We start from the raw sequence: 25,619 nt of genomic DNA on the forward strand, positions 1-25,619 counted from the left end.
CTTTACATACACTAAATGCTTCCGTTTCGTTCCTACCTAAGCGCGAGCTACCATTTCACATTATGGTAACGCCAGGTGGGCGTGCTTTGAGTTGGAATGTACCATTTTGCCAACACACCGGGAAGGATTTTGTTGTGACAGTGGAGTTACAACCCGGCGGGGGAGGCGGTAAGGCGAAATCCATAGTCCTTCCACTATGTAATTTAAACCGAACCTACAATTGTAAGATAAGCTGAAATTCCCATGTTTTCTCAGGTTTACATGTTTTCCATGTCCGAGTCGCTCGAATTTCTGTTTTAGTTAATGTCAGCTTGTCATTCCCGACTGCAGGTAGTTCCACCATCAACATATCGTCAGCTAGCGGATCATAGCTATCTCTGTGATTAATTTAGCTAACTCAGCTAAGGATACCAGCTAGCGTTGGGCAGGTGAAAGACAGCAACCTTTAATTTTTCGCTTCATCCTTTTATTACTCTCGTTTTCTCGTCGTTATTTGGTTTCCCATTGCACTAAATCTAGCAACAAAGCTAGCTGGCGGTTAAACGTTAGCGTTAGCTTCGCCTGCTGCAGTTGCACTACATAAAGTCGTGACTGGCCGTGTCAGGATGGATGATATTACAGTCCCTCGGCCTAACGTTATCGCTCACAGTGCTCCAGCTACCTATAATTTCCTGCTACCTGCGATATTGAGCTCAAAATAAGATTAGTTTGTCATATGTGGGCCTCCATCTATGTCCGTATAGTGCATTAGGCTGCTGATTTCGCAATGAAAGTTTTTTCGTCAGTCTGAATCACGCAATGAGTAACGTTATTACCTACTAATATGACAATTTCTTTAAGGAGCAGGAAGAAGTTAAACCTAAATATTGTACCACCTGCAGCCAGAGCGCTGTACAATTAGCTACATTGAGTTTTTCTAACATTCAGTCATAATGTGAGGTATATGCAAAATATAACGTCACCTCTCCATCAATAACAAACAGAGCACCAGTCTCTCTTGCAGCCTCCAAATTAACAGATGTTGTGTCTGATTGGAAATGTCTCTTACCTGATCTTCATTCTTTCTGGATTTCAGGTCATAACAGGTTTTTTCATCTTTGATCTACAATGGCCTTCAGCAAGGGATATCGCATCTACCACAAGCTGGACCCACCCCCCTACAGTGTCATAGTGGAAACTAGGACCAGGGAAGAATGCCTCATGTTTGAATCAGGGGCGGTTGCTGTTCTGTGTAAGACATCTTGATTGATTGCACTGTAGTGGGACATTATGTAAATAGTCTTTAAACTATTGCCCCAAATAAGGATGCTGCAAGGGGGAAACAGCCATAAGAGACATATTGACATTGTGTTGCTTTTGTTGTCTAGCGGCAGCAGAGAAGGAGGCCATTAAAAACACATACGTCAAGATTGTTGATGCTTATGGGATCCTGGGTGTCCTCCGCCTAAACCTGGGTAAGCTACAGAATGGTCTTCTCTGTTTATTGCTTCTAGTTGCAGAAATTTCCTGGGTCCAGTCCAGATTCTGACCTCCAGGGTTTTGTGTCTGTGAGGGCCCTCTGCTTTGTAGTCCTGTTGCTTCTTACTTGTAAGCTGCTTTCTCCTGTCCTCTACATGACCTTGAATGCTCTTGTTATCACAACAAGGAAAACCAGCGTAAAAGATTAAAGCTCAGTCTTACCGATGGCTGAGATTTGACAGGCTGGTGATTTCCTATAAAAGATTAGTGCCAATGCAGTGCTTTATGTCTGTTGACATACTGCCTCTCTTTTTCTTTACAATCCACCACATATAATGCGTTCATACTCATGTCCTTTCTTTTTTGCCATATGCCACATTGCTTCTGCAGGTGACACCATGCTGCACAGTCTGGTGGTTGTGACAGGATGCAGCTCTGTAGGGAAGGTGCAGGATTCGGAGGTTTTCAGGGTTACGCAGACAGATTTTATATCGCTGAAGAATGATCCAGGAGATGAGGACCGGATCGGTGAGGTGCGAAAGGTTCTGAACTCAGGACACTTCTACTTTGCCTGGTCTTCCACTGGAGTCAGCATGGACTTGAGCCTCAATGCACATCGCAGGACCCTAGAAGACACTACAGATAACCGTTTCTTTTGGTAAGAGTCTGAAATCATTACTATTCCAAGATACTAGTAGGCAGGTGTTTGGCTATAAAAATCTCCAAATTAGTAGTTATGAAGGAAGTGCATGTTCTGCACTCTGCACAGTCTGTGTGGTGGAATAGTTTCTTCTGAGTTTGTGATATCGTTGGGGGGGGCGGTTGTGTGATTTGCAGCTAAGGTGTGAAAATTCACTGCTCACACTGAATTTGTTTCTGTGTTTACTGTCGTGTCTGTCTTGATGTCATAAATCAATAGGAACCAATCTCTGCACCTGCACCTGAAACACTACGGAGTAAACTGTGACGACTGGTTGTTGAGGCTGATGTGTGGCGGCGTGGAGATCAGGACCATCTATGCAGGGCACAAACAGGCCAAGGCCTGCATCTTCTCTCGCCTCAGCTCAGAGCGAGCCGGCACGCGATTCAACGTCCGAGGAACAAATGACGATGGTCAGGTGGCCAACTTTGTGGAGACTGAACAGGTGACTCAGATCTTTGACAGTTTTTTCTGAATCTGTCTGCTTGTTTGAGAGTTGTTATAATGAAAGGCTGGTCATCAGAAATCAGTTTGCATCTGTTTCTACATTCTCTCTGCATGGCAGAACTGTTGTCAGGTGCAGTTTCGTAAAATCAAAGAACATAGCTACACATGGCATGGGAGTACAGTACCAGGCAGTGTTGGAATAGCTGTCAGGGGCGTTTTTCCCAGTTAGGTGCACTCTGTGGATTACCTTGTACTGTATGAGCTATGTGTTAGTGTTCCTAGTGATTGAGAAAACATTTGTGCAGATTTGGGTCCAGAAGTCAGCATTGGGATTGGTGGAATGGATAGAGCTTGTTGCCAGGTTCCTGGTGGTTGTGTCAGATTTGGATATCAGTTTGTATATCTTCAGCAGGAGTTTTTTTTTGTTTTGTTTTGTTTTGTTTTCAAAATTGCTCTTTTGTGTTGAACTCTGTCTGAATGAAAGATTTGACTTGCAAATTGCAGAAATGTGTTTCTTCTCTAATGCCAAAATTCTGGACAGAGTTGGAAAATGAAGCCAGGATGTTATTCTTTAAAGATGTGCCTAAGCTGTGTTACGCCTTTTTCATTCCAAGAGGAGGGAAAGAGGAGACTCCTTCAGTATAAAATCTGAGTTATTGCAGATGGGGGTGAAAAGGGGTGAAAGTGTGCAGTTAGCAATTTTGTGGAATTGGCACTCGTGTCAGAATTGTTGCTATTGTCCAGGTTTTTGAAACAAGGGTGATATTTGATTCATTGGCTGAAGAATGGTGTTTGTAATTTCGAAAGTATTGCACAAGGTTTGTTTTAGGTCTTTCCAGGTGTTGCCTGACTGGGATGGGTCCATATAAACATCTGGGCCTCCATGGTTTTTGTGTGGTTTCTATTTTTTTCCTAGGTGAATTATTTTTCCAGTAGAATTTGGAAATAACTGAATATTAAGATTAAGACCAGGTACTAGTGGGTGGATAGGAATAATTGAAAACAGGTCACTTATCTTGGGTGTGCTGTTTGGATTTTGATTGTTGCCACCCTGTCAATGGAGGATGTTGGTAGCGGGGGTTTTCCAACATAAAAGTTAATCATTTACTGTTGAGTAATGAGATCAGGTTCAGATTAAATTACTCTGGCATCTTGGGGGAAATATTGATGACTTAATATAACATTACCAGTGTGCAGTGGGAAAGGTGGTGTTTGGGCTGTTTCATGCCAGCTATTTGTGCAGAGAGAGAGGATACTTGATTCAGTCTAGTCGATAAAGTAGCTGGAAATTTTGGAGCGCTGTTCTACAAGCTTGATGGTTTGTTGTAATGATATACTATGCTAGCTGTTCAGTGAAAATGGTGAATAGAGATAAAGAGTGGGCATCCTTGCATGGTGCCTCAGTGCAGTGTGAAGTTTCAGGATGTTAGTCTGTTAGTCTGCAGACTATTAATAAATAATAGGCAGAATAGTCCAAACATGTATGTTACGCACATTTGGCTATAAAGTTACATGACGTTGGTTAATACAGTCTATTTGAACTCTGATTATATATTGACTGTTCAGGAGCAAACCTGGTGCAGCCTTATAGTGAAAGAGTATTGGTCCAGCATTTTGTGCTGTCAGTGTAGTAAGAAATTGTTTAATTCTGATAGTTATAGATGCATAGTTAACATTAAAACTTCTAGAAAAACTAGGAAAACCAGCAGGATGATGACAGTGATACATCTGCACACTGATTTATTGGTCAAGTTTCAGTCTGAAGCCTTTGCAGTATTTTTAAGTTCCACAATGAGACATCAGTCCAGTCAGTACTTCGCTTTCATTGCTGAGTCAGCAAATTGTAAGACAACACATGTATATTTGAATATGAAGGGTTACAGCTCTCCATTGTGGATAGTTCCTGTTTTAGGAAACAAACATGAAGCTGTAGGTTGGACAGAGAGAGAACTGCTGCGATTACAACACAGTGCAGTGCAGTACAACCACATCAATATTTGCTGCCTCAGACATTACCAAAAGGTCATTCAGTGTCTGAATAGAAATTGAGCATTAGTAGCTAGTTGCAGGGTGTTTGTGTTGGAATATATTGTTGTTCTGTGTTGACAGCTTTTAGTCATGCTGATTGATGATTTTGGCCTCAAAAATATGCCATCAGCACAGCACAGAAAATGTAGCCCCTGTACATATGACACATTGCCTGATAGTCTGATTTCTCCTTTGCACGTGCTGGTCCTGTGAACTCGTTTCCCTCTCTGTGTTATACAGTCATATGGGAATTGTTTTTTGTAATTTCTTTTATTTAAATATGTTTATAGTAGCGTTTTTTACAACTACATGCACGTTTTCCCACATTGCAAATGAATTTAACTAAACTTTCCTCTCTTTTGAACAGGTTATTTTCCTGGATGACAAAGTCTCATCCTTCATCCAGATCCGTGGGTCCATTCCTCTTTTCTGGGAACAGCCAGGAATCCAGGTAATGGAAACTAAGTCTGTCCTATAAAGCCAGCCTTGAATCATGAATGTTTTCATATATTATGCCAAATTTCTATTAAAGTCATATAACAGCCCTTATGTTTATGTAGAAGTCCTTGACCATTTTGTAAATGCTGCAAAATGGACAGTGTAAGCAAAGACCAAACTCTAATGACGCTTATATGGAGCTCTTGCAAAACAAGAAAAAAAACTTTCATTAAAATAAATTGTTGGTATTTGTGTCTGTTAACACAGTGTAAGGGGGATGAAAATTCTCCTGGTAATCATACTGGATGTCTTTATTCTAGTCTTAACACATTTTATCCATGCTGTGTTCAGAAAAAGTCCATTAAGGGTGTTTTGTTGCAACTGAATGAGAATCGGCACCCTAAACAGCTGGATGAGAACCCCCACCTGGTATAACTTTTCCTTTTTTTTGTGCTCTTGCTGGTGCTGGTGCTTTCATACTGCAGATGGGGGGGGGGGGGGGGTTCCTCTGTGCACTGCCAACGGGCAGGGGTTAAGACTGAGGCAATCCCATTGTGAATTTTTATCCAGGTCCCAAACACAGTACCTGTCAAGGAATGCTATTTTTAAGATTTAAAGCAGGAACTAGGGTCACCCATTAACTGTACACCATAAACAACATCAGTGGGATTCTCCTGCCCTTGTCATGACATTGCACAGACCAGTGGATTAAATCAGACGTGGGGGAGGTTAATGGTAGATATAGTGGATGGTAAAGGGCATTTTTCTGTTTTCCTCAGCTCCCAGACTTCTTTGGTCAGGTGAGAGCCTGTTCTGAAAACATCCCCAAGCCAATTCTCTGTCACCTCGTCTGCTAATGTTCCCCCAACAACTGGATAGGTGTTAATTGATAATATGGAAAAATGAGCAGTTACATCTAAATCAGGAGCGACCAAGACCATATTTGTCACCTATTCAGTCCACGATATCTATGGTTTGGTCTAAACAGAGGTTAGTGGGCTCGGGCTTGTTTTCAGACAGAACTGTAGACCTCCTGCTTTTAAAGCACTGTTTTAGCTCTTAGCCCCCCTTTTTACCGATTGTGGCTTTGTAGGCTTATTTTCTCCTCTCCATACTCTCTAATTCACTCCCTGAGCAGGATGGATAGTTTCATTTTTTTTCCTCCAGAAGAGGAGTTATTGGTCTTTTTACAGTTAGTTGACATTAGAAATAGCTGGCTCAGTTATACTTGTCATGTAGTATCATAAAAGCCTACAGGGAAAGATGTAAATTGGTAAAGTTGTCAGGCTGCCCCCTCTTCATCAATTAATTAGAGTCCTGGTTGATCCCAAAATCTTAGTTAATAAGTTTTTAGTTGTGTTGGGCAAATACATGAACCCACCCTAGAACTAACAGTTTCTTTAGTAAAATATAAACCTAGCAAGTGGCATAAAAATATGTAACTTTGAAATATATTTCGGACAGTAAATGCTTTTAGCAAAATAGAGCTGTCAAAAGTGAGTTAAAAGGGTGAGTTGACCAATGGCTCTCATGATGTTATCTGTTTAGTTGGAGTAAAATGTGAACAGGTTTTGGTCTGAGGTGTTCACCTGTAACCCGAATCCTTTTTAGATGCCATCTCAGGAAGTTATTAAATATGCATACCATAGACCTGCACAACAATAGAGAGAGGAAGGAGTGACAAAATGGCAGCAGCATGGAGCAAAATGTCTGGCCCTGCCAAACACTGACCTAGCAAAATATTTGTATTCAAACAGTCAAAAATAAAGCAGGGGAAAACATTAGCAGGTGGTGGAATAGAAAGGTAGAAACTATAAAGACACAGTGAGAGTCAAAGTGCACTCAATAATGAATCCAGAGACAATGCAGTGCTAATAGTGATTGAGTGGTTAAGACCCAGAATGCATGTATGTTGCTTGTGATGTGAATGGAGTGACCAGTAGAAGGAAGAGGAGGCCGAAACTGAATGACGCAGGAGATGATGACATTTAATTTTATTCTGTTCGGTCAATGAGAAGCTGTTAGACACGGGAAAGAGGAGATTTAAAAAGCAAGCGAAGATTAATACGTAAAAGTAGGGAATGTTTGTGCAAAGACACAGATGTGTAGGGAGCAACAAGGGAACAAGTCTGGACCTGCAGTGCAGAGTGAGTGGATTTCTGAGAAACAGCCACTGTGCAAGGGTCCTTTTTAAGCCTGCCAAGGTGTGGTCATGACTGTCTTTACTCCTCTGGAGGCTCTGTGGTATTTCCTGTGATTACATTGTCATTACATGACATTGTATTGTGATACAAAAGAGACTTTGTGAGACCAAAAGCAAGCAGAGAGGCAAAAGAAAAAATTGCCAAATAGAGGTGTCTGAGAGATGACAGCTGACATGGTTTCTCTGCTGCTCAGTGTCTTTGTCTCTCTATGAGCAAATCTCCCTATGCTGCCCCTGTGTTGCTAATGTCCTGTACCGGTCTTTTATTTGTCACTCTGAAGGTCTTGTTTCCACTGTTCATTTTTACCCAAAATTCCTATCCCAACTTCATTCTTCACCACCAGGTTTTCTGGCCCTCTGCAACGTGTGTGTGTTCGCCCAACTTTCCTTTTAAAGGATTCGATTTTGAGTAAAGAAGGGACACTGTGACTTGTGTCTTTTTTGTCTTTTCTCGCTGTCTCTGCTCTGCAGGTTGGCTCTCATCGTGTCAAACTCTCGAGGGGATTTGAGGCAAACGCTCCAGCATTCGAAAGGTAATTTAAATGTTCCCTGTTTGTGTAGCAGTTTTCAGCTGCGTTATCTGGCCTCCAACAGATTACCAGTCCCCTGAGGAGCAGAGGAGACACCGTAATGTCTCCTCCAGTTGCTACCCACAACAGAGAAAAGCTCTCCAGATTCTTGAAGGAGAAGATGTTAATTGAGGCGTGTCCTCAGAGGACAGTTTATTGCTGGGAACAGAAAGGACACATTAGTAGCCCTTGATTAGCTGTCGACCGTAATAACCTGTATTTTATACTTGCAGACAGTTTCTTCTCAAAAGTATGTCTTTGCCTTTTTGCACATCTCTTTTGGCAGTGAATTTATTTTACAGTTTGTTTAATTAAGTTTGTGCTTGTGTGCATCAAAGCTTTTTATAGCTCAACACCAAGCAATACAAAGTATTGAAATTCTTCACTTTATATTCTTCCAGACACTATTCTGTGTCGTCTCAGTAGTTGTATCCTCCCAAATTGTACTCATCAATAGCATAGTAAAAATAGCTATGCTGCATTGTTTGGTTACTCATCTTGTCTTAACTGGTAATAAGTAGACTGTGGAGGCCAGGTGGGCAGTAACAAATATGAGCCTCATAGGAAACATCCACTTGTTTCTTTAGAGAAAATAGCTCAATGTTTGCAAGTACTACAGCATAATTTGAAGAGTACACGCTCACGAAGCAGCCTGATACCACAAAATATATTTATATATACTCACATCTTCTGGCATCATAAACATGAAGTCTGTGAAGAATTTCTCCTAATCATTCTAGCTTAACCTTAAACGTTAAATTTGAGGACAGATTCATTTAAAAAATGATGATTGTGCTGCTTGAAGGACAAAGTTGTCCTCTGCTCTCCATGTCTACAGGCACATTATAAATGTATGTTCAGCAACAGAGCAGCACCTTTTTGAGTTGGTAGTTTACTTGAAGGCACTCACATCAGATGGATTGTCACTGGGATGAAACCCAGGCCTTCTAAAGGAAAGATTGGTCTCAGGGCAGCTATAAGACCACCTGTCGTTCTTTAATTTCTAGACATCTTGGAATTTAGAGGATGGACTCAGCAGGGCTGAGTTCAGTCTTCATGTCACGTTCCCCTCTGCTTATTACTATCTTGTATCTAGTAACATGTCAAGACAAGCATATCAGATGGTACACCATTTGTGTTTTGTAATTTTTTTCACGCTAAGTTGTTGGAAGCTATTCTTCCTCAAAATCTTCCCACATCAGGACATAAAACTCTTCCTTTGTAATATCTGGTTAGTTTTCTGCAGTGATGATTTTATCTCTGTTGATATTCCCTCGATAACGCAAAGCCAACAATAACATCTTTTTAGAAACAAGGCCACGGGAGCAGAGTGTAGTCTAAGTCAGCTTTTCTCGCCGCTTGAGATATCCACAATATATTAAACTAATTTGAGGCACTGTCCCGTCCTTTGTCCCTCCAGTCTGTGCAACATTGCAGAACTCATAACCACCTAAGAAACATAGTTAACATGATGTATTCCCTCAGCTATTTAGGTGCATGTGTCACAGCTGTAGAAATGTGCATTGAAATGCCTCTAAAGTCATTGCACATTCGTGTTCCACTGTTGAGTCTAAAAGTAAATCTTGAATCCACATTTGCTTGTCATTGTTGATGTGTCATGCCCTATTCAAAGTCACTTCCATCCCTTTACCACACATGTTGCACAAGTAACGTTTTAGAAGAACATGAAACAGGCCTGCCAGTGGGTTTATAGTCCTGGGTGATAAAAACTGTATTGTGTCTTGAGATGTGGGCCCAGCAGGTATTGAGATTGCTGTGCTGCTGATTGACAAGCTGAGAGATCTATCAAACTGAAACACTGGTAACAAGAGTGAAGGCTTTAATATGTCATGGTAAATGTTGGTATTGGTGCACAGTTAGTCTGTGATGTCATTTTAGACTTTAACAATGCTGACTATGTGAATGTATATGTGTTGCCCAGACACTTCACTGCACTGCGGAGGTTGTATGGTAAACAGGTGATCATCAACCTGCTTGGGAGTAAGGAAGGGGAACACATGCTCAGCAAAGCGTTTCAGGTGAGTGGAACCCTCCTCTGTCCCTCAACACTGGCATGCTCTGTATTACATTTATCTGATGCTCCTAACAAAACAGATATAGTCCAGAACACACTGGCAACAAACAGTATGTGTGTCAAAACAGTTGCTGCCTTTATCCTCTTTGTAAACCCACACAGGAATTCTTTCATATCCTACTTTGTGGTGCTGTTGTACCTGGCTATATATGATGGAACTGTGAGGTCCTGCTGACATCTAATGTGGGTCGTTTTATTCGCAAAGTGAAATGTACAAAACCTTTATGTAGTCCCTTAGCTAAGCTGCGAATATTTGGCAAAACTTGAGTTACATCTTCCCTATTAATGAGGGAGCAAAGTCAATAGTATTGGCAAGTATTAACTCAGCCCTACTCCCTAAAGCATAACCTGCTTGTGAATTAATGAACACAAACTAATGTAGCATTGTAGGCACAGGCAGCTCACCTTGCATGTGCATCAGGTTTGCATTCAGTTTACATTTTGAGGAATAAGTCCTCTTCCTCTCTGTGTCCCTCGCAGAGTCACCTGAAGGCATCAGAGCATGCAGCAGCAGTGAAAATGGTGAACTTTGACTACCATCAAAATGTGAAGGGAGGCAAGACAGACAAACTCCACAGTGTCCTCAAACCGTACCTCAGCAAGTTCATCGAGGAGTGTGGGTTCTTCTACTACTCCGGAGAGATGGGCATCGTAAGGTGAGAAATCAGTACAGACATGAATAAAGTAAATGTCATTTTGGTTATTGCCTCTTAACATTATAGCGTGTGTTCTTTAGGACTCAGGGTGGGACTATTAGGACCAACTGTCTGGACTGTTTGGATCGAACCAACAGTGTCCAGGCATTTTTTGCCCTTGAGGTACAAGTCTTGCTTTCCTATAAAACAACAAGAACAAGTCTATTGTTGTTGTTTTTTTTAATGATGGTGCTTTTAGTCTAACCCCTTGTGCCTCACCACACCAGATGCTGCCAAAGCAGCTGGAGGAAATGAGTCTGACAGAGAAACCCCAGCTGGTGGCCAGGTTCCAGGAGGTTTTTAGGACCATGTGGTCTGCCAACGGAGACTCCGTCAGTAAGATCTACGCCGGCACCGGTGCCCTGGATGGCAAGGCCAAGGTACACCATATGGGCACATTAGATCCACACAAATATACAAGTTCACAGTGAATCACAATTAAATCATTGAGGCAAAAAACGTAATGCTCAGCAGGTTATTTTTGTCTTATTTTATTAAGCACAGTTGGCGCATTAAAAAACAATAACGGCTAGTTTGGCATCATGCCTGCGGTGACAGAAGTCTGCATGCACAGTTGATCCTCTCTGCGTGTAGAACTGCGTGCTTCTGTTTTCTTAACTCTCGTGTGCTGTCTCTCTCTGCTGTCCTCTGGAACTCACTACATGTGTGGTAAGTGAACAAGCCAGTCGATGTTGTTTTTGAGCTGTGGGTCTATTTCTGGTGCATTAATGATTTCAGTGTCTGTGGGTTAAATGATGATGAGGATGGAATACGTGGGACCTCTTTATTCTTTTAAATAAAACTTGATTTTATTCCCCTTGAGGTGTCTTGGTGATGCAAACTGTCTTGGCCTGGCAACTCTCGAAAGATCCGTGGAGATCTCTGATCTACAGAAATTTTATTATAAAGAAAACAAAGGAAAGCATCCATTGCCCTCCATTGTTGAGTGATTATTTTCTTAGCACAGTATCACTTCCAAATTGTTGCCTAAATTACATGGCAACATCTGACCTCCTGTTCAGTTTGCACCTTGTGAAGCAGGTTTGATCCTTCAGTTCAAAAATCTATACGTCCTGGATCTCTGATGTGTTCCTCCTTTTCTTCTCTTCAATGGTTGGAGTGGGAAGTGCAGACTCTGTTCAAAGTGAGAGTGTAGCTAATAATAAAGGTTGTTTTATCAAATCCTTTTTCAATTTAGTGTGTGTTTATGTGTCTGTCTGTAGGCGGGGAAGCTGAAAGATGGAGCTCGTTCTGTGACCAGGACCATCCAGAACAACTTCTTTGACAGTTCCAAGCAAGAGGCGATAGACATCCTGAGGTTGGGCTCCACGCTCAACAGTGATTTGGCTGACAAAGCTCGGGCCTTGCTCACCACTTCCAGTCTTTACGGTAATTCTTTACAGTGTGGTAATATTATGCAGATCTGGCCTAAAATGAGCTCATGAATAGTGTAAAAATACAAGTCTTTGCTCCATATTACATTTTTGCAGCTTCTCTTGTAACATTAACATAATTTCCTTTCTGCTCTACCTGGGGGGGGGATTGTTTGAGTATTTTGACCCATATCTCTAAGCTACTCAACACAGTACAAGGGTTTGTCTGCTCAAGTGGGAAGTGTAATCTCCATGTGTCAGCTCTCTGTGCCACTGAGATTAATGCCGACCAACTGCTCTGCTAGCATTATCTGTTGAAGCACTGGTTAACCCGCCCTTCTCTCCCTTCTCTTCCTCCCCTGCTCTTGCGCAAAATCTTAGTCACTGAGCCCGTCTTACAATCAGGTATAGTAACTGACAGACTGCCCCCAGCGGATGGATCCTTTTTATCCCGTCATATAGTTGTCCTATCATTTCTGTTTGCTACTCATTATTTTTCATTCATTGATAATCCAATGTTGGTAGTGGTTTAACCCTGTCTGTTGCATGTCATCCAGCTTTTGCAATAGTTGTGAAAAAAGAAAGAGGATGCTGAATTTTGTAATGAAATTTAACATCACTTTGAGTGGAAATTTACAGACAGAAATCAACCGTTACCAATGTTGATCATTTGAATCTTATCTGCATTTCAGCACAAGTCTTGTTTGAATCCTTTCTCCCTTGTCCCATGTTTTAGAACAGGGGTGAAGGACCTTTTTCCTATCACAGGCCATTTCGATTTTTATAGCATCCTTCAAGGGTGACACTAAATTATTGAACTCCTGTATCACACTAACCTGTGCGGTGGCTAGAACTGCTTCTCTTTGGCCAGATGGTAGAGATGATGATGCTACTCGCTCATCACGAAACATGCCTGCATAACACTCTGTCTCTGTCACAGTCACAATCCAGTCTAGTGAAAGCTGATTGTTGGACCCAAACGCAACAGAACAGCGGTAACTTTATTCAAGGGCATTTGTCCTTGCAGCTTATCTGGTTTAGCATGTTTCAAGCTGTAACGTTGCTCGAGATTGACCTTTTGCACCGCTGCGAGCTTGTTCCCGCAAACTAACTCGTCCATTTTAATTGGAAAGTGCAACACTCCAGAAAGCCCACTGAGAAAGATGTGTTAGCTTATTATTTTGTGTTATTTTCTTTTATCTTTGAAAAAACAAATTGCAGTTGAGAGAAGTTTCTGTATTTCTGAGTTGCCTCGTCTCGCTGGCCATATACGTCCCAGGCGCTGGAGGTTCCCCACCCCTGTTTAAGAACATTGTCAGTCTTCCTCTGTTTTATTTGGGTGTTCTCCCATGTATTTGTTGTTTTGATCAGCATTTTCCCCATTTGTGTTTTGTTTCCCTGTACGCCACCCTTCCAGCAGACACACACACACACACACATACACACACACACATACTTGCTTAACACACTAATCCCACTCTCCTCCTTCTACAGCCTCTCCAAGAGTATTGCTGGGAATGTGTCAAAACTACCAGAAATACACAAAGCCCAAGAAGATCCGGGTGTGTGTCGGCACCTGGAATGTCAACGGGGGTAAACAGTTTCGCAGCATTGCTTTCCGCAACCAGACACTCAACGACTGGCTGTTGGATGCTCCGAAGAAGGCGGGGCATCCTGAGTTCCAGGGTACGTCTGTGTGTATTTATATGCACTGTGCTGGTAAATGTCTCTGAAATTATGTTTCAGAGGGCTGCTCTTATTTATGCCTATTTTTTGTAATTTTGTCTTCACAGACAGCAAAGCCAACCCAATAGATATCTTTGCCATTGGTTTTGAGGAAATGGTTGAACTGAATGCTGGCAACATTGTCAGTGCCAGGTACGTGTGCAAGGTTCCTGCTTGAAAACTGACCCGCCTTTGTCATCGACAGGAAAGTTGAATTCACAGGTGGCCGTGAAATGTTTCAGATCCTGAATTTGAGATCATAAGATTGTTAAGATCAGGAGCTGGACAGCTTTAGCCTGATTCAACAAGGCTTTTTTTTATTTTCTGTATGAGTATTTTGTAACATTCAACACTATGAAATGTTAACATTCCCTCTGACTCACTTTATGTTCTTGGCTGAATCTGAGTCTTTTCTGTTTCTTTTTCTGTACCATGACACATCTTTCTGTTGTCATCTCAGCACTACAAACCAGAAACTTTGGGCAGCTGAGCTACAAAAAAACATATCACGGGACCACAAGTATGTGCTGCTCGCTTCTGAGCAGCTGGTGGGAGTGTGTCTGTTTGTTTTCATCCGCCCACAGCACGCACCCTTCATCAGGTATGAGCTGTACACATTCTCATTAGACGCTTATCTAATTATACTGAAAATTACTGGTATGGTCACAGATTGCCATTCAATATGTTTTCCAGGGATGTTGCTGTTGATACTGTAAAAACTGGAATGGGCGGGGCTACAGGCAATAAAGGAGGCGTGGCCATCCGTCTGCTGTTCCACACCACCAGCATCTGCTTCGTCTGCTCCCACTTCGCTGCTGGCCAATCACAGGTCAAAGAGAGGAACGATGACTACAACGAGATCACACGCAGACTCACCTTCCCCATGGTAAGAACCGAGACATTAACAAGTGAATTTTAAAATACTTTTGTTTGGTTTTTTTTTGTTCCAACAACATAACTGCATCCATCTTGTCCTCGCCAGGGTCGTCTGCTGTACTCGCACGACTACGTTTTCTGGTGCGGAGACTTTAACTATCGAATCAGCCTGCCCAACGAGGAAGTAAAAGAGCTGATCAAACAGCAGAACTTGGATGCCTTGACGGCTGGGGACCAGTTGCTGGACCAGAAGAATGCTGGTTTGGTATGACCTAAAGCACACGTGCATGTTTGCATCACCAGTGACTTTCACTTCCTCTTCCTCTCCCTCTTCCTTTTCTAGCCTATGCTAATGCAGACATATCTTCAACAGGTTTTCCGAGGTTTTATTGAGGGAAAGTTAGATTTCGCCCCCACCTACAAGTATGACCTTTTCTCAGAGGATTATGACACAAGTGAAAAGTGCCGCACACCAGCCTGGACTGACCGCATTCTTTGGAAGAGGAGGAAGTGGAACTTTGACAAAACAGGTAAGACGCAGAGCCGCTGAGGATAAGTCTAGATCATCTCTCACCTCTATCTCAGACCTCTAGCCTGAAGACAACATTACAACACTATGCTTATATGTCCACCTCACCTGCCTGCCTTCATTTGTTTTCTATTTACATGTGACAGAATAAATCATAAGGATCCTTCATCTCTTTGTGTGCTTTTATTGATGTATGCATTTGTGCATGTTTTGCAGCTGAGGAGATGAATGTAGTAGGGGCATCTTGCACATCTACGGAGAATGAAGATGATCCAGATCACCCCTGGAGCTCTGGGACTCTGAAGTACTATGGCAGGGCTGAGCTTAAGACCTCAGACCACAGGTAAGCAGCATCTCATGCCACATCTGTGTTGTGTTTTATAGTGGAACCAACTGATCGCGTAGACCCTGAAATATAACAATGCTGACATCACAGTCGTCAATGTCTCCTGCCTGTTTCCAGGCCTGTCGTGTCAATAATAGATGTGGACATCCTGGAGGTCGACCCCGAGGCTCGGCACCAGGTCTACAAAGACGTCATTGCCCTGCAGGGGCCTCCGGACGGCACCATCCTGGTGTCGCTCTGCTCCTCCGGCCCTGAAGACTACTTTGACGATGCACTCATAGATGAGCTGCTGGACAAGTTTGTTCAGTTTGGAGAGGTCATCCTCATCAGGTGAGCCTGACTTCCTGAACACAGACACACAGACAGACGTGTATCACCTCCAGACGGTGAGACTGCATTGACAATGTCCTTGTTTATGCAGGTTTGTTGAGGAGAAGATGTGGGTGACTTTTCTGGAAGGTTACTCTGCTCTTGCTGCTCTGTCTCTCAGCGCTTCCACTGTGAGTCATCGCTGATTATATGTATAATTTACAAGCTATAAAAATGCTCCCATAAGTCATAGCACTAATAATATGAAGTGTGTATCCATCTTTAGTGTTTTTAACTCAAAGTCACATCATTTTAATCACCCCTGTGCTTTGAAGATGTGTCTCAAAAACACGCAAGTCATTTTTCCAATGGCTGCTTCTCTCCTGTCTGTGTCTCTTGGTTGCATTGTAGGTCCTTGGAAAGGTGATTGACATCCGTCTGAAGAGTCCAGGCTGGATCAAGAGTCTGGAGGAGGAGATGAGCGTGGAGAGGATCTGTGGGAGCATCCCCACCTCGGCCAGCTCCACCCTGCTCGCTGAGGACACAGACATGGGGGACGATGATTACGATATGGAAGGTGAGGAGTGACGAGCAGGCCCGATCCTCACCATTAAAAATGTGAATGTTATGAATGATTTTTAATATTCATGTTTTTCATTTCCACCTGTCTTCTGTACCAGGTGATGTGGATGATGAGGTGGAGGAGATCCTTCCCCAGCACCTGCAGCCTGGAGCAGGCTCTGGCCCCGGATCCTCGCCTCTCCCCTCCCCCCGCAGTAGTCCCTGTCCCTCCCCCACCCACGGGGAGCCTTCAGCCCCCAGCAGGCCCAGCCGTGGACAACCCTCCCGACCATCACAAGGTAAATGCAGCACTATGCTCACCTGGATTCAGGTTGCTAAAAGCACAGTCCAATCATCTGCTCAGGCTCCAGTCTCTGTCTGCTGGAATGTAAACTGTCACTTTGTTCTGTTTGTAATGCATGGAACCAGATTTAAGTCCTTCAGCACTGAGGAGAGAATTTCCAGGTAAAATGTAACGTGTGATGAATTCATCTCTGTTTAGTGTTAGAAAGCTTGTGGTGTGTCTTACAGTAAACTACTTGTTTCTGTTTGAAATGTGTTTTACGGTGCAGTATTAAAATGTGTGCAGTGTTTGCCTCATCTCGTCTTTGGTCTGAAACACTGAATCACAGCAGTGCACTAATAACTAATTGTAGGACGGCAAATGGCTTGACATGTGTTTGGCCAGAGACACCTAAGGCATTTAGCCCTGCTCTTTTCTAGAAATTAAAATTTACAGTACAGAAGTATCTCCTGTATTGGGTGACTGTGCAAGATCTCACAAAGTGCATAAATTGGGCAGTGACATTTCTTTGGAAACTGCATATTGTCAAATGTAATTCCTCACCTTAACCACTCCCTTTTCACCTTGTTTATTTTTTTCCTTCCAGGGCCTCCTGTTGACTTCCAGCCTGGTGCCCCTACATCTCAAAGCATGGAGCCCAAACGTCCACCTCCCCCTCGTCCCCAGGCCCCCCCGGCCAGACCGGCACCACCTCAGCGCCCACCACCACCTTCAGGTAAAGTTTCATCCTTAATTCTTACATTTGAATCACAGAAATATCGCCTGCAACCTTAATCAGAGCTGCTAAATACAATCCTACATTAGAAGTTTGGATGCTTAATTTTTCAGAATGGTATGGCATGAGGTACTTTAGGCAGTTGTTAACGTTTTCACCTTTATCCCACTGCTTCGCCTCATTCCTGAAGGAGGCATGAGCCCTCTGCCAGTTAGAAAGGACTCTGGAGGTAAAGTGATTGCAGTGGAACTGTGTGTCTGTGTGCTTACATTGCTGAAGCATTTAAAATAGCGGCTGCAGTTTTCCATCTGATGCTACGCACAGAGAAGCAAATTGCATTAGTGCTGATTCAATAAGATGCCATCATCGATAATCCAGTGAAACACATAGCTCGTCACAGAGGTGCTCCTGTGCATGTAAAACCTGACCTTCAGGCTTCATGTATGACTTGTGACAGTTTTACTACAGTATTTCAGACCACGCTTTGTTGAGTCTTGGCTCATCCTTTTGACTTTGAACAGCCTGCTCACAAATTTGATTCACCTCACTGAGGTCTGCTCAGCCCAACAGGCTTTAAACGGTGGCATTGTCACTGGACATAGTGTGTTTATTCACTGAATCATCAACATAACATGAACCCTCTCATACACCCGACTCCTGACTGGATGTACGCACCTCTGGGCTGTCCTTGGGTTTAGAAATGGAAATAGGCCGTGCAGTTGCTGAGTCATGTTAAGTGGAGAGTTGGTGAACGACCACATAGGTCCACCTAATAGGTGATTTTACAGTAATATTTACAACTATCCCTCCATTGTGATATATATGTGAGTAGTGTTGTAGCCATTATTTGAATTTAGTTAATGTGGGAGTTGCTGGTAGACCATAATGTATTTTTTTCATACTGTGCCACCAGCACTGCAGCTAAAATCTTTTATTTTAATGTATTTTTTATGTTTTTCCCCATTTCCCCCCATTTGACTTTAAGACTGTGGCAAGTGCCCCAGCCCACTGCTTGGTAGGAGAGGCAGTGAAGGTAACTGGCGATGTGTCTTTTAGTATCATCTGATCCCTGTAGTCTCACACCCAGTCATCAATGTCATTGATGCTTTTCTGACATTGATGGGTCACTGTTGACAAATTCTGCATCATTGTGGGCCATCCTAGTCCTGTATGTGTGTGTGTGGGGGAGAAATGTGCTTGGTAGACTGTTGTAAAATGAATGCAGTTGTTTATTGTAAACATTTATATTGGGGACTGAAAGTGAATATCACAACTTGTGCAAGAGGAAAGATATGCTACTTTAATCAGTCAATCGCATTATAATCAGGAAGAAAGAGGTTACATACATTGCAGAGGTCACCTGACTCATGGTTCCACATAGGAATGCATACAAGTGTGCACTCTTTCATTATGGATGAAACAAGTATTGATTTGGTGATTATAGTCTTTTCATAAGTGGGGAGATGAGTTAAAGGAAAATCTCTTTGGTCAACATTTAAAATGTCTTACAGTCAGCTCAGCAACACTAATCCAGTATTATAAGTGGGAAAGTCCTCCTCAGGCAGGTAGATAATCAGACTCACAGCACGCCAGGCTTCACTGCTCTGCAGCATTATTACCACCACACGCTATTCCTAGTGCTTCTTGTAAAGTGTTGTCATTGGGAACACCTGCTCCATGTGAACACGCTGTGTGTAACCGCAATGTGGTTTGGTTTCCTTTGTGCTGCAAAGGACCAAAAAGCCCCGCTCTTCCTCGGCCAGATGCTGCTGCAGGTGAGTGCCGCAAAGCATGACGTAGCCTCGCTTATCGTTAATGTACCGATGAAGACAGAGGATTGATACTCAGTTATGTGGGCTTGTTTTTCCCATGAAGCCCATCTTTGTGTGGAGTTTCCTTGTACTTGCTGGGTAGTGCTATGGGGCTGAGATTATCCCTGTCTGTCTACTATAATCCTGTGTTATGTGTTTATGCCCTGACACAAATTAAGCCTGTCCCAGGGTGGAGGATAAGGTTTGGTTGCTAGCCTATCAGTGACTTGGCTTGTCTTCACCCAACCCATTTGTATGGTGTGTGTGTGTGTGTGTGTGTGTGTGTGTGTGTGTGTGTGTGTGTGTGTGTGTGTGTGTGTGTGTGTGTGTGTGTGTGTGTGTGTGTGTGTGTGTGTGTGTGTGTGTGTGTGTGTGTGTGTGTGTGGCAGAATGCCTCTGTCACAGTAAGGGGGTGTGTGGTTAGCAGGGTTGACTTACGTTTGGTGACTGTACAGTGAAGAATTACGCAGGAGCAGACATCTAAGTCGCGTGGGAACGTGTGCGCAGGCTCTGAGAGGGGTTCAGCATTAGAATAGTGAAGGTGTGCGCTTGCAAGCTGTGTGGTAAGCAGTTGGCTCACAGAACAAGGCCTGCCTCTCCTCCAGACCTCCTGCAGCTCAGGAATGACTGAGTCATCGGTAATAATGAAGCCAGCCATGGGGAATTTGGTCTGTCACAGGTTAGGGTGGGTTTGCAGTGCAGTCGTGTGTGATTTAGTGAAATACTTGTAAGCGTTGAACTTCCTATCTTTGTAAACGCTCCATAGGGGACAAAGCACAGCACATGTGATAAAATAGTATGAAGTATTTTGCTGCTGATGTAGCTGGTTTGTCTGCCGCAACTCTTTCAGGTCGAGGCCAGGCAGCGGTGGGAGCTCCTGGACCTGGAGGTGCTCCCAGACCGGTGAGTTTACAACTCATTATCTATAACAAAAGCATTTTGACTATTCTTTTACTAATTTTTGTTTCTTCCTATTCCATTTATTCTGTGTCATCCAGAATATCCCTCCTCGAGCTGGGGTAATCAGTATGCCCCCTCAGTCACGCCCACCACCTCCCTCTCACCCTGGGGCACCTAGACCCATCCCAGAGGTGCATCCCGGGGCCCCTCGGCCCATCCCAGACACCCACCCCGGAGCCCCAAGACCTGTGCCCAGTGGCCTGGCCAAACCGACCGACCTGTCTCTGGGTAAGGAAATGGGTTGTCACAGAGGGCAACGTACTGAATCATTGACACCAGAATGTTAATAATGTGATGGATGAATTTAAGCCTTAATGCTGTACCCTCCCTCAGGTCCTCCTCCATCAGGCCCGCCTCCTACAGAGCCCCCTGCAGTGAGACCCCAGGTTCCATCACCCATGCAGCCACCCATGCAGCCTCAACCTGCTGCCCCTCCGGCTCAGCCCCACCTCCCACCACCGATGCAGCCCACACTTCCAGCTCCACTCCAGCCGCAGCAGGCTACAGCTCCTAGAGGGCCCCCTCCCGCTGCTGCAGCTGCCGCCCCTGCTGGGCCTCCACAGGGTCTAGCCTCTCCTAAACCCCCACCACGCTCCCGCTCCTCTCACGCTCTGCCACCTGATGCTGCCAAGTCTGAGACCCCAGCCCCAGCTGCACAGGTTGGTGCCAGCTTCTTTTTCATAGGATTATTGGAATGTCAGCAACTGAGCAAAGAATACAAACATAATTATATATCGAGTACACCGAGACGTTTCTGCTTGCTGTTGCTGCTGTTAAATCACATTCTTGTTCAAATTCTGCTCATTTCTGCTAAATTATGAAGACTATTGAAGGAGACTGACAGTGACAGTCTCTCCCATCAGATGAGCTTAGTTGTCTGTGTCATTCTTCCTGCTTTTGTCCCTCTGACACATTTGTCTCTCTCTCACAAGCTGGAGAAGCCCTCAGGGTGACAGGTACCTGATATTAAAACACCTCTTTGTCTCATCCTCCATAGCACAACAGTCCTCTTTTCTGATGTTTTTACCTCTCATACCCAGTAACCTCCTCCTGTCTCATTTCATAATTGATATTCCTTCCTTCTACATCCTCTCCTCAGTTGTTTTAACCTTTAGTCCACTGCAAGGCCATGCATTGTTTTGTGCTAGGCTCACAAAATGAAGTATTATTTGTTTTCTTTTTGTCGGTCAACACATCAAGCCATAAATGACAGAAAAACTACAGATGAACATGTGATGTTTGTTGTTGGCCATTTGCCCCTCACTTGTCCTTTCGTATGTGTTCACTGTGGTTCGGGTCCTTAGAGCGAGCACATATGCAATGACCTCATAATTTGACGTTTTGTTTTTTTTTTCCATTTATTTGTATTAGAGTTGGTGATTGTACAGTATGTCAAGTGTGATGCATACATCAGTCGTCAGTGTAGTAACTTAAACATAATACTGTACATGTTTGTAAATGTTTTCAGTTGGCCTGATTAAAGGTACCCTGTGGAGTATTTGACTGCCTTGTGGCATTCTGGATTAGTGTTTTGATTCACCAAGAAATATAGCAATGTTAACGGGAAAACGGCAACTGATCATTGGCGTAAACATGTATGTAGACAATGCAGTAGGGTTAGGCGATCATTCGTAGGAGTAGATTTGTTGAGACACACTGGGTTTAAGTAAGAAACACTAATTGGAAATGTGTAACTGTGTGTTTATGAGAATGCTCCAAAGGGTATCTTTAAACTTTGTTCTTAAAAAAACAAAAACAAAACAAAACAAAACAACAAAACAACTTCTGCTCGATTTGTTCGTAAAACCATCCAGTGATAATTAGCTCACGGCTCATATTTTCACACAGCTGAATGGCATTTTCTTTGTTTTGTTCCTCCTTAGACTAATGGACTGAACGGAATCCAGAGAGAAGCACAATGGAAGCCTGACCCCCTCGACACACTCACATCTGACCTTTTCTCCTCTTCCTCAACCCCCTGGCACACCACCCAGTCCCTGACCAGAGGCTCGTCTTTGCGTACGCCCCCCTCCATCCCTGCGCCTAAGTCGTCCTCCAGCACTCTCCCTTCATCCTTCTCCCTCCAGTCCTCCGCTCTGTCAGACCTGCAGGCTCTTGAGTCGTCGTCCTCTTCCTCACTCTCCACCCCGTCACCGGTCGCCTCCTGTCTGCTCCCGCCTCCTCCAGTCCCGTCTCGTAGCCGCTCGCAGGAGACGCTGCGGGCCTCCCCTGGGCCGTTCCCGACTGACCCCCTTCCTGCCCGACCCAGCAGCACCAATCCCTTCACAGGCCCTCTGGCGCAGCAGCACCGCTCGCTCACCCCAGACTTCAGCATCCAGCGTCCGGCCCCGGCGCTAAACCTTCACAGGACCATGTCTGCTCTCACGCAGCCACTCATCCCCACCTCTGCACCAACAGCGGCCCCTGCCGCTGCACCCACCTCCCAGCTCCAAAGGACCATGTCCCTGTTTGGACCACCATCCACTCTCAATCGTGCACCTGCTCCTCTGCTCCCCTTCGCCCCTGACCCGTCTCCTGCCCCCGCCTTGCCTCTGGCAGCGCCCTCTTCCATTCCACCTGCCCTTGCTCCTCGTCGTCAGCCGCCTACCCCGGCAGGGACCCAGCAGTGGGTGACGTTCGATGACGATTTCCCACCTTCGACCAAAACACCACAGGTACCCATCTTCCCTTCCAGCTCCTTAGTGTCCCAAACTCAGACACTGCCTTCCCGCTCCGTGTTTGACTCAGAGCCTGACTGGTTGTCCTCGGCCCCTTCGGTATTCCCAACGCTCCCTCCCCCCATTCCAACTAGAACAGTAACCAGTAACCCAAAGCTCCCAGAGGGACCCAGTGACGACTGCTTCTTCCCCAGGGAGTCGACAGAAAGATAGGATCACTCTTGATACGTAAAGGGCATATCCAGATATGTATAGATCTATCATAAATGTGTATATGTGTGTGTGTATTGTACAAAAGAGACAGTATTTAAGAAGTATAGACCAATCCCCTTCTGAATCACAGGACAGGATATATAACTCAAGCAGAAACATGAGTTGAGAATGAGTTACCACAGAGATGTCTGCTCGTTCCCTGATATTAACATTTATTTTAATATGCATCCTTCGGATGTTTATTTTTATTTATGGCAGCAAACACGTGCCTGTGTCTACAGTATAGAATTATATAAAATACACCTATACGCACAAGTCATGTGTGTAACCACCTGTGCAATATCAAGACACGTCTGTGTGGCCGTGCAGTGCCCCGCACTCGCCTGCGAGCTTTCAACGGAATCAGTGTTACGTTCGCATTTGTTCCACTGGCTGCCGCTGTGTGGCTCATATCCACCATTTTGACTGATCTGTAACATCAGAATGGTGTTTCTCAGAGTAGAGTGTAATCTGTTTTCTCTGTTTCATCAGTTTACATATCGTAGAAGGCTATGCACTGCAGGTTTTCCATTTGCCCTCAGAATTGCTTTGACTCGCAGCAAGGTTGTTTTTCGTACTGTGCCCTTCCTGTAATCACGAATGTACTTTATGTTGCACTGGGTTTTGTCATGGCCTCCTTGCCGACGCCACAGTGTGAACAAGAACAGCACGAGTCAGCGTAACAGTCAGAGCGTTCACTGCCGCGGGACTGATGCTCTGTAACATCTCATCCACTTGATAGGAAGATATTTTGGTTTCTCTCTGCTCAGTCATCATTCTTTGTCTATGGGCTGGTACGCTTAGCTAAAAAGCTCTTTGTAGCTCTATATCAAAGCCTATACATAGTGATTATGTATAAATGTATGTTTTCCGTATGGGAACTACTCGCTTAATGTGTGTTTGTGATGAACGTATCAGTGGTTTGCACAATGTAACTGATATGCACTGAAATGCTGTGCGTGCCGTCTTGGTTGTATTCTTGTTGATGGCAGAGTGACAGACGAGAGCCAGCGGATTGAGCAGATGAGAGGGCTTTTTGACCTTTTCACCTCTGTAGTATTTTGATCCTTCTTGATTTTTATCCAAAGCATTTAGTCATACTATTGTAAATACAGAGAATGTGGCATATGCCTGCTTATACTTCCGTTAGTATGAAGACGATGCGATTTGGGTCTGTGGACACGGCGGCAGGGACATGCAATGCGTCATAATAAGAGGGCACTTTTTTTTTTATAAATTTAATTTCGAGGAACATTTACTCTAAATAATCTAGTGTTGCTACTGTGGTGAGAAGTAATGTGTTGTGTTTGAGGTGCATATTGTCCGTCGTGGTGTTTGTGTGTGGATGTGAGTGCGTTAAGAGTGGATTACCAGAGTTTTTTCCATAGTAAGTCTTCACACAGTGTATTTGCTCACAGAACTACGAACTAAGAATCACTGCATTCATGTGCTCATGGCTTTAACTGTATTCCCGCCCTCCAGCCTGCAAAGGGATGTGGAGTGGCAGCGCTGTTGGACTTTTTTCCCCCCACCACCTGAGTGAGAATTGCCCGGTAGCAACGCTGCTCGGACCCAAATGCATCACCAGATGATTCTTTCCAGTCGTGTCCTTCCCAGGCGCGGTGTGGCCCACATTCCAGATGGTAGTGTGATTTGAGTGTTGGGTGTCAAACTCCTCTCAGCCTTTGCAGATCCACCGGTGATATCTAAACTCTCTGTTTCCTCTGGTCGACAGTAATTGTTACTGAGCCTCGCAGATGTCATTCATGAGGTGCGTGTAGTGTTGTCAGAGGTGATGTGTCAGTATTTTTCCCCTGTACTACCTACTTCACTCTTTCACTTCTGTTGAGTTGTATAGGTCGGCGCCAGTGTTGACAATGACAGGCAATAGTTTTGCAAAAGGATCAGTGAGAGTACAATCCTCCCTAACACGACACGGCAGCTGTATCAGTCTGCTCAGATGTTGTTTCCCCCAAAGCCTTCAGACATTATCTACCTGGCTGAAATGTCGTAAAAGCCTTCTCATGGTCCACGGAGGATAAAACATCTGAGCCAAGGACGTACCAGCTAACTAACGCTTCTGCGCTTTGTTTAAACACTGTGTAAAATACGTAAAAAGTAATCTCCATTCACTGCACTGAAAGCAGTAGCTATCTATGTAAGCAAGTGTATCAGGTTGCCTTTGCTTACATGTCGTCATCTCTGAAATGCATTTATTGTGTTATCCAAATGTGTGCAGTAGATACTGTATCTGCATTAAAAGTAGGTGACTAGCCAGCGCTTTGTGTCATGTCATGTTCACATGAGATTTTATAGGAAACAAATTGCTCCTTTTGTGAGGTTGGTGTCCCTTTTTATGGCTATAATCCATAGTAAATAAGAGTCTGTGTTGTTGAACATATTCTGTATGTACTAAAGAGAAAACATGAAGCTGCGATTCATGTTAATATCCAATGTTCCATATTTTAAGTGCACAGCTGATTGCACATTTATGTATGAAGCAGTTTATGTTGTATGTATGCAAAAATAAATGTAAGTTTACCTGAA

At 43.9% G+C, this 25,619-nt stretch overlaps 1 protein-coding gene across 2 annotated transcripts; it reads left to right on the forward strand.

Moving 5' to 3' along the window:
* Positions 1 to 98: 98 nt before the first annotated feature.
* Positions 99 to 25,619, forward strand: synj1 (synaptojanin 1). 2 transcript variants are annotated; one of them, XM_070982241.1, is made up of 33 exons: positions 99 to 168; positions 1,076 to 1,231; positions 1,368 to 1,454; positions 1,849 to 2,116; positions 2,378 to 2,603; positions 5,001 to 5,084; positions 5,423 to 5,500; positions 7,746 to 7,807; positions 9,786 to 9,882; positions 10,419 to 10,594; positions 10,675 to 10,756; positions 10,861 to 11,013; positions 11,857 to 12,022; positions 12,388 to 12,411; positions 13,501 to 13,692; positions 13,800 to 13,884; positions 14,192 to 14,332; positions 14,425 to 14,617; positions 14,714 to 14,872; positions 14,981 to 15,137; positions 15,353 to 15,479; positions 15,600 to 15,812; positions 15,904 to 15,982; positions 16,203 to 16,368; positions 16,472 to 16,651; positions 17,243 to 17,371; positions 17,562 to 17,600; positions 18,357 to 18,404; positions 19,105 to 19,146; positions 20,033 to 20,085; positions 20,181 to 20,370; positions 20,476 to 20,801; positions 22,026 to 25,619. In XM_070982241.1, exons 2-33 carry the CDS (start codon positions 1,108 to 1,110, stop codon positions 23,031 to 23,033), a joined length of 5,154 nt encoding a protein of 1,717 aa, XP_070838342.1. In that variant the 5' UTR covers positions 99 to 168; positions 1,076 to 1,107; the 3' UTR covers positions 23,034 to 25,619. The 2 variants fall into 2 exon arrangements, with proteins under 2 accessions (XP_070838342.1, XP_070838343.1); XM_070982242.1 differs by lacking the exons at positions 5,423 to 5,500; positions 18,357 to 18,404 and adding an exon at positions 21,075 to 21,098 and having other exon boundaries at positions 11,866 to 12,022.

Source organism: Chaetodon trifascialis, chromosome 16, assembly GCF_039877785.1.
Source record: "Chaetodon trifascialis isolate fChaTrf1 chromosome 16, fChaTrf1.hap1, whole genome shotgun sequence".
NCBI classification, from domain to species: domain Eukaryota; kingdom Metazoa; phylum Chordata; class Actinopteri; order Chaetodontiformes; family Chaetodontidae; genus Chaetodon; species Chaetodon trifascialis.

What these genes read in the sequence shown, in the direction of transcription:
- synj1 (XM_070982241.1), top strand. Translation starts at nt 1,108, where the DNA reads ATGGCCTTCAGCAAGGGATATCGCATCTACCACAAGCTGGACCCACCC. An exon ending in CAGCACGCACCCTTCATCAG is followed by an intron (nt 14,333 to 14,424) that starts GTATGAGCTGTA and finishes TATGTTTTCCAG; the next exon opens with GGATGTTGCTGTTGATACTG. An exon ending in GTGGAACTTTGACAAAACAG is followed by an intron (nt 15,138 to 15,352) that starts GTAAGACGCAGA and finishes CATGTTTTGCAG; the next exon opens with CTGAGGAGATGAATGTAGTA.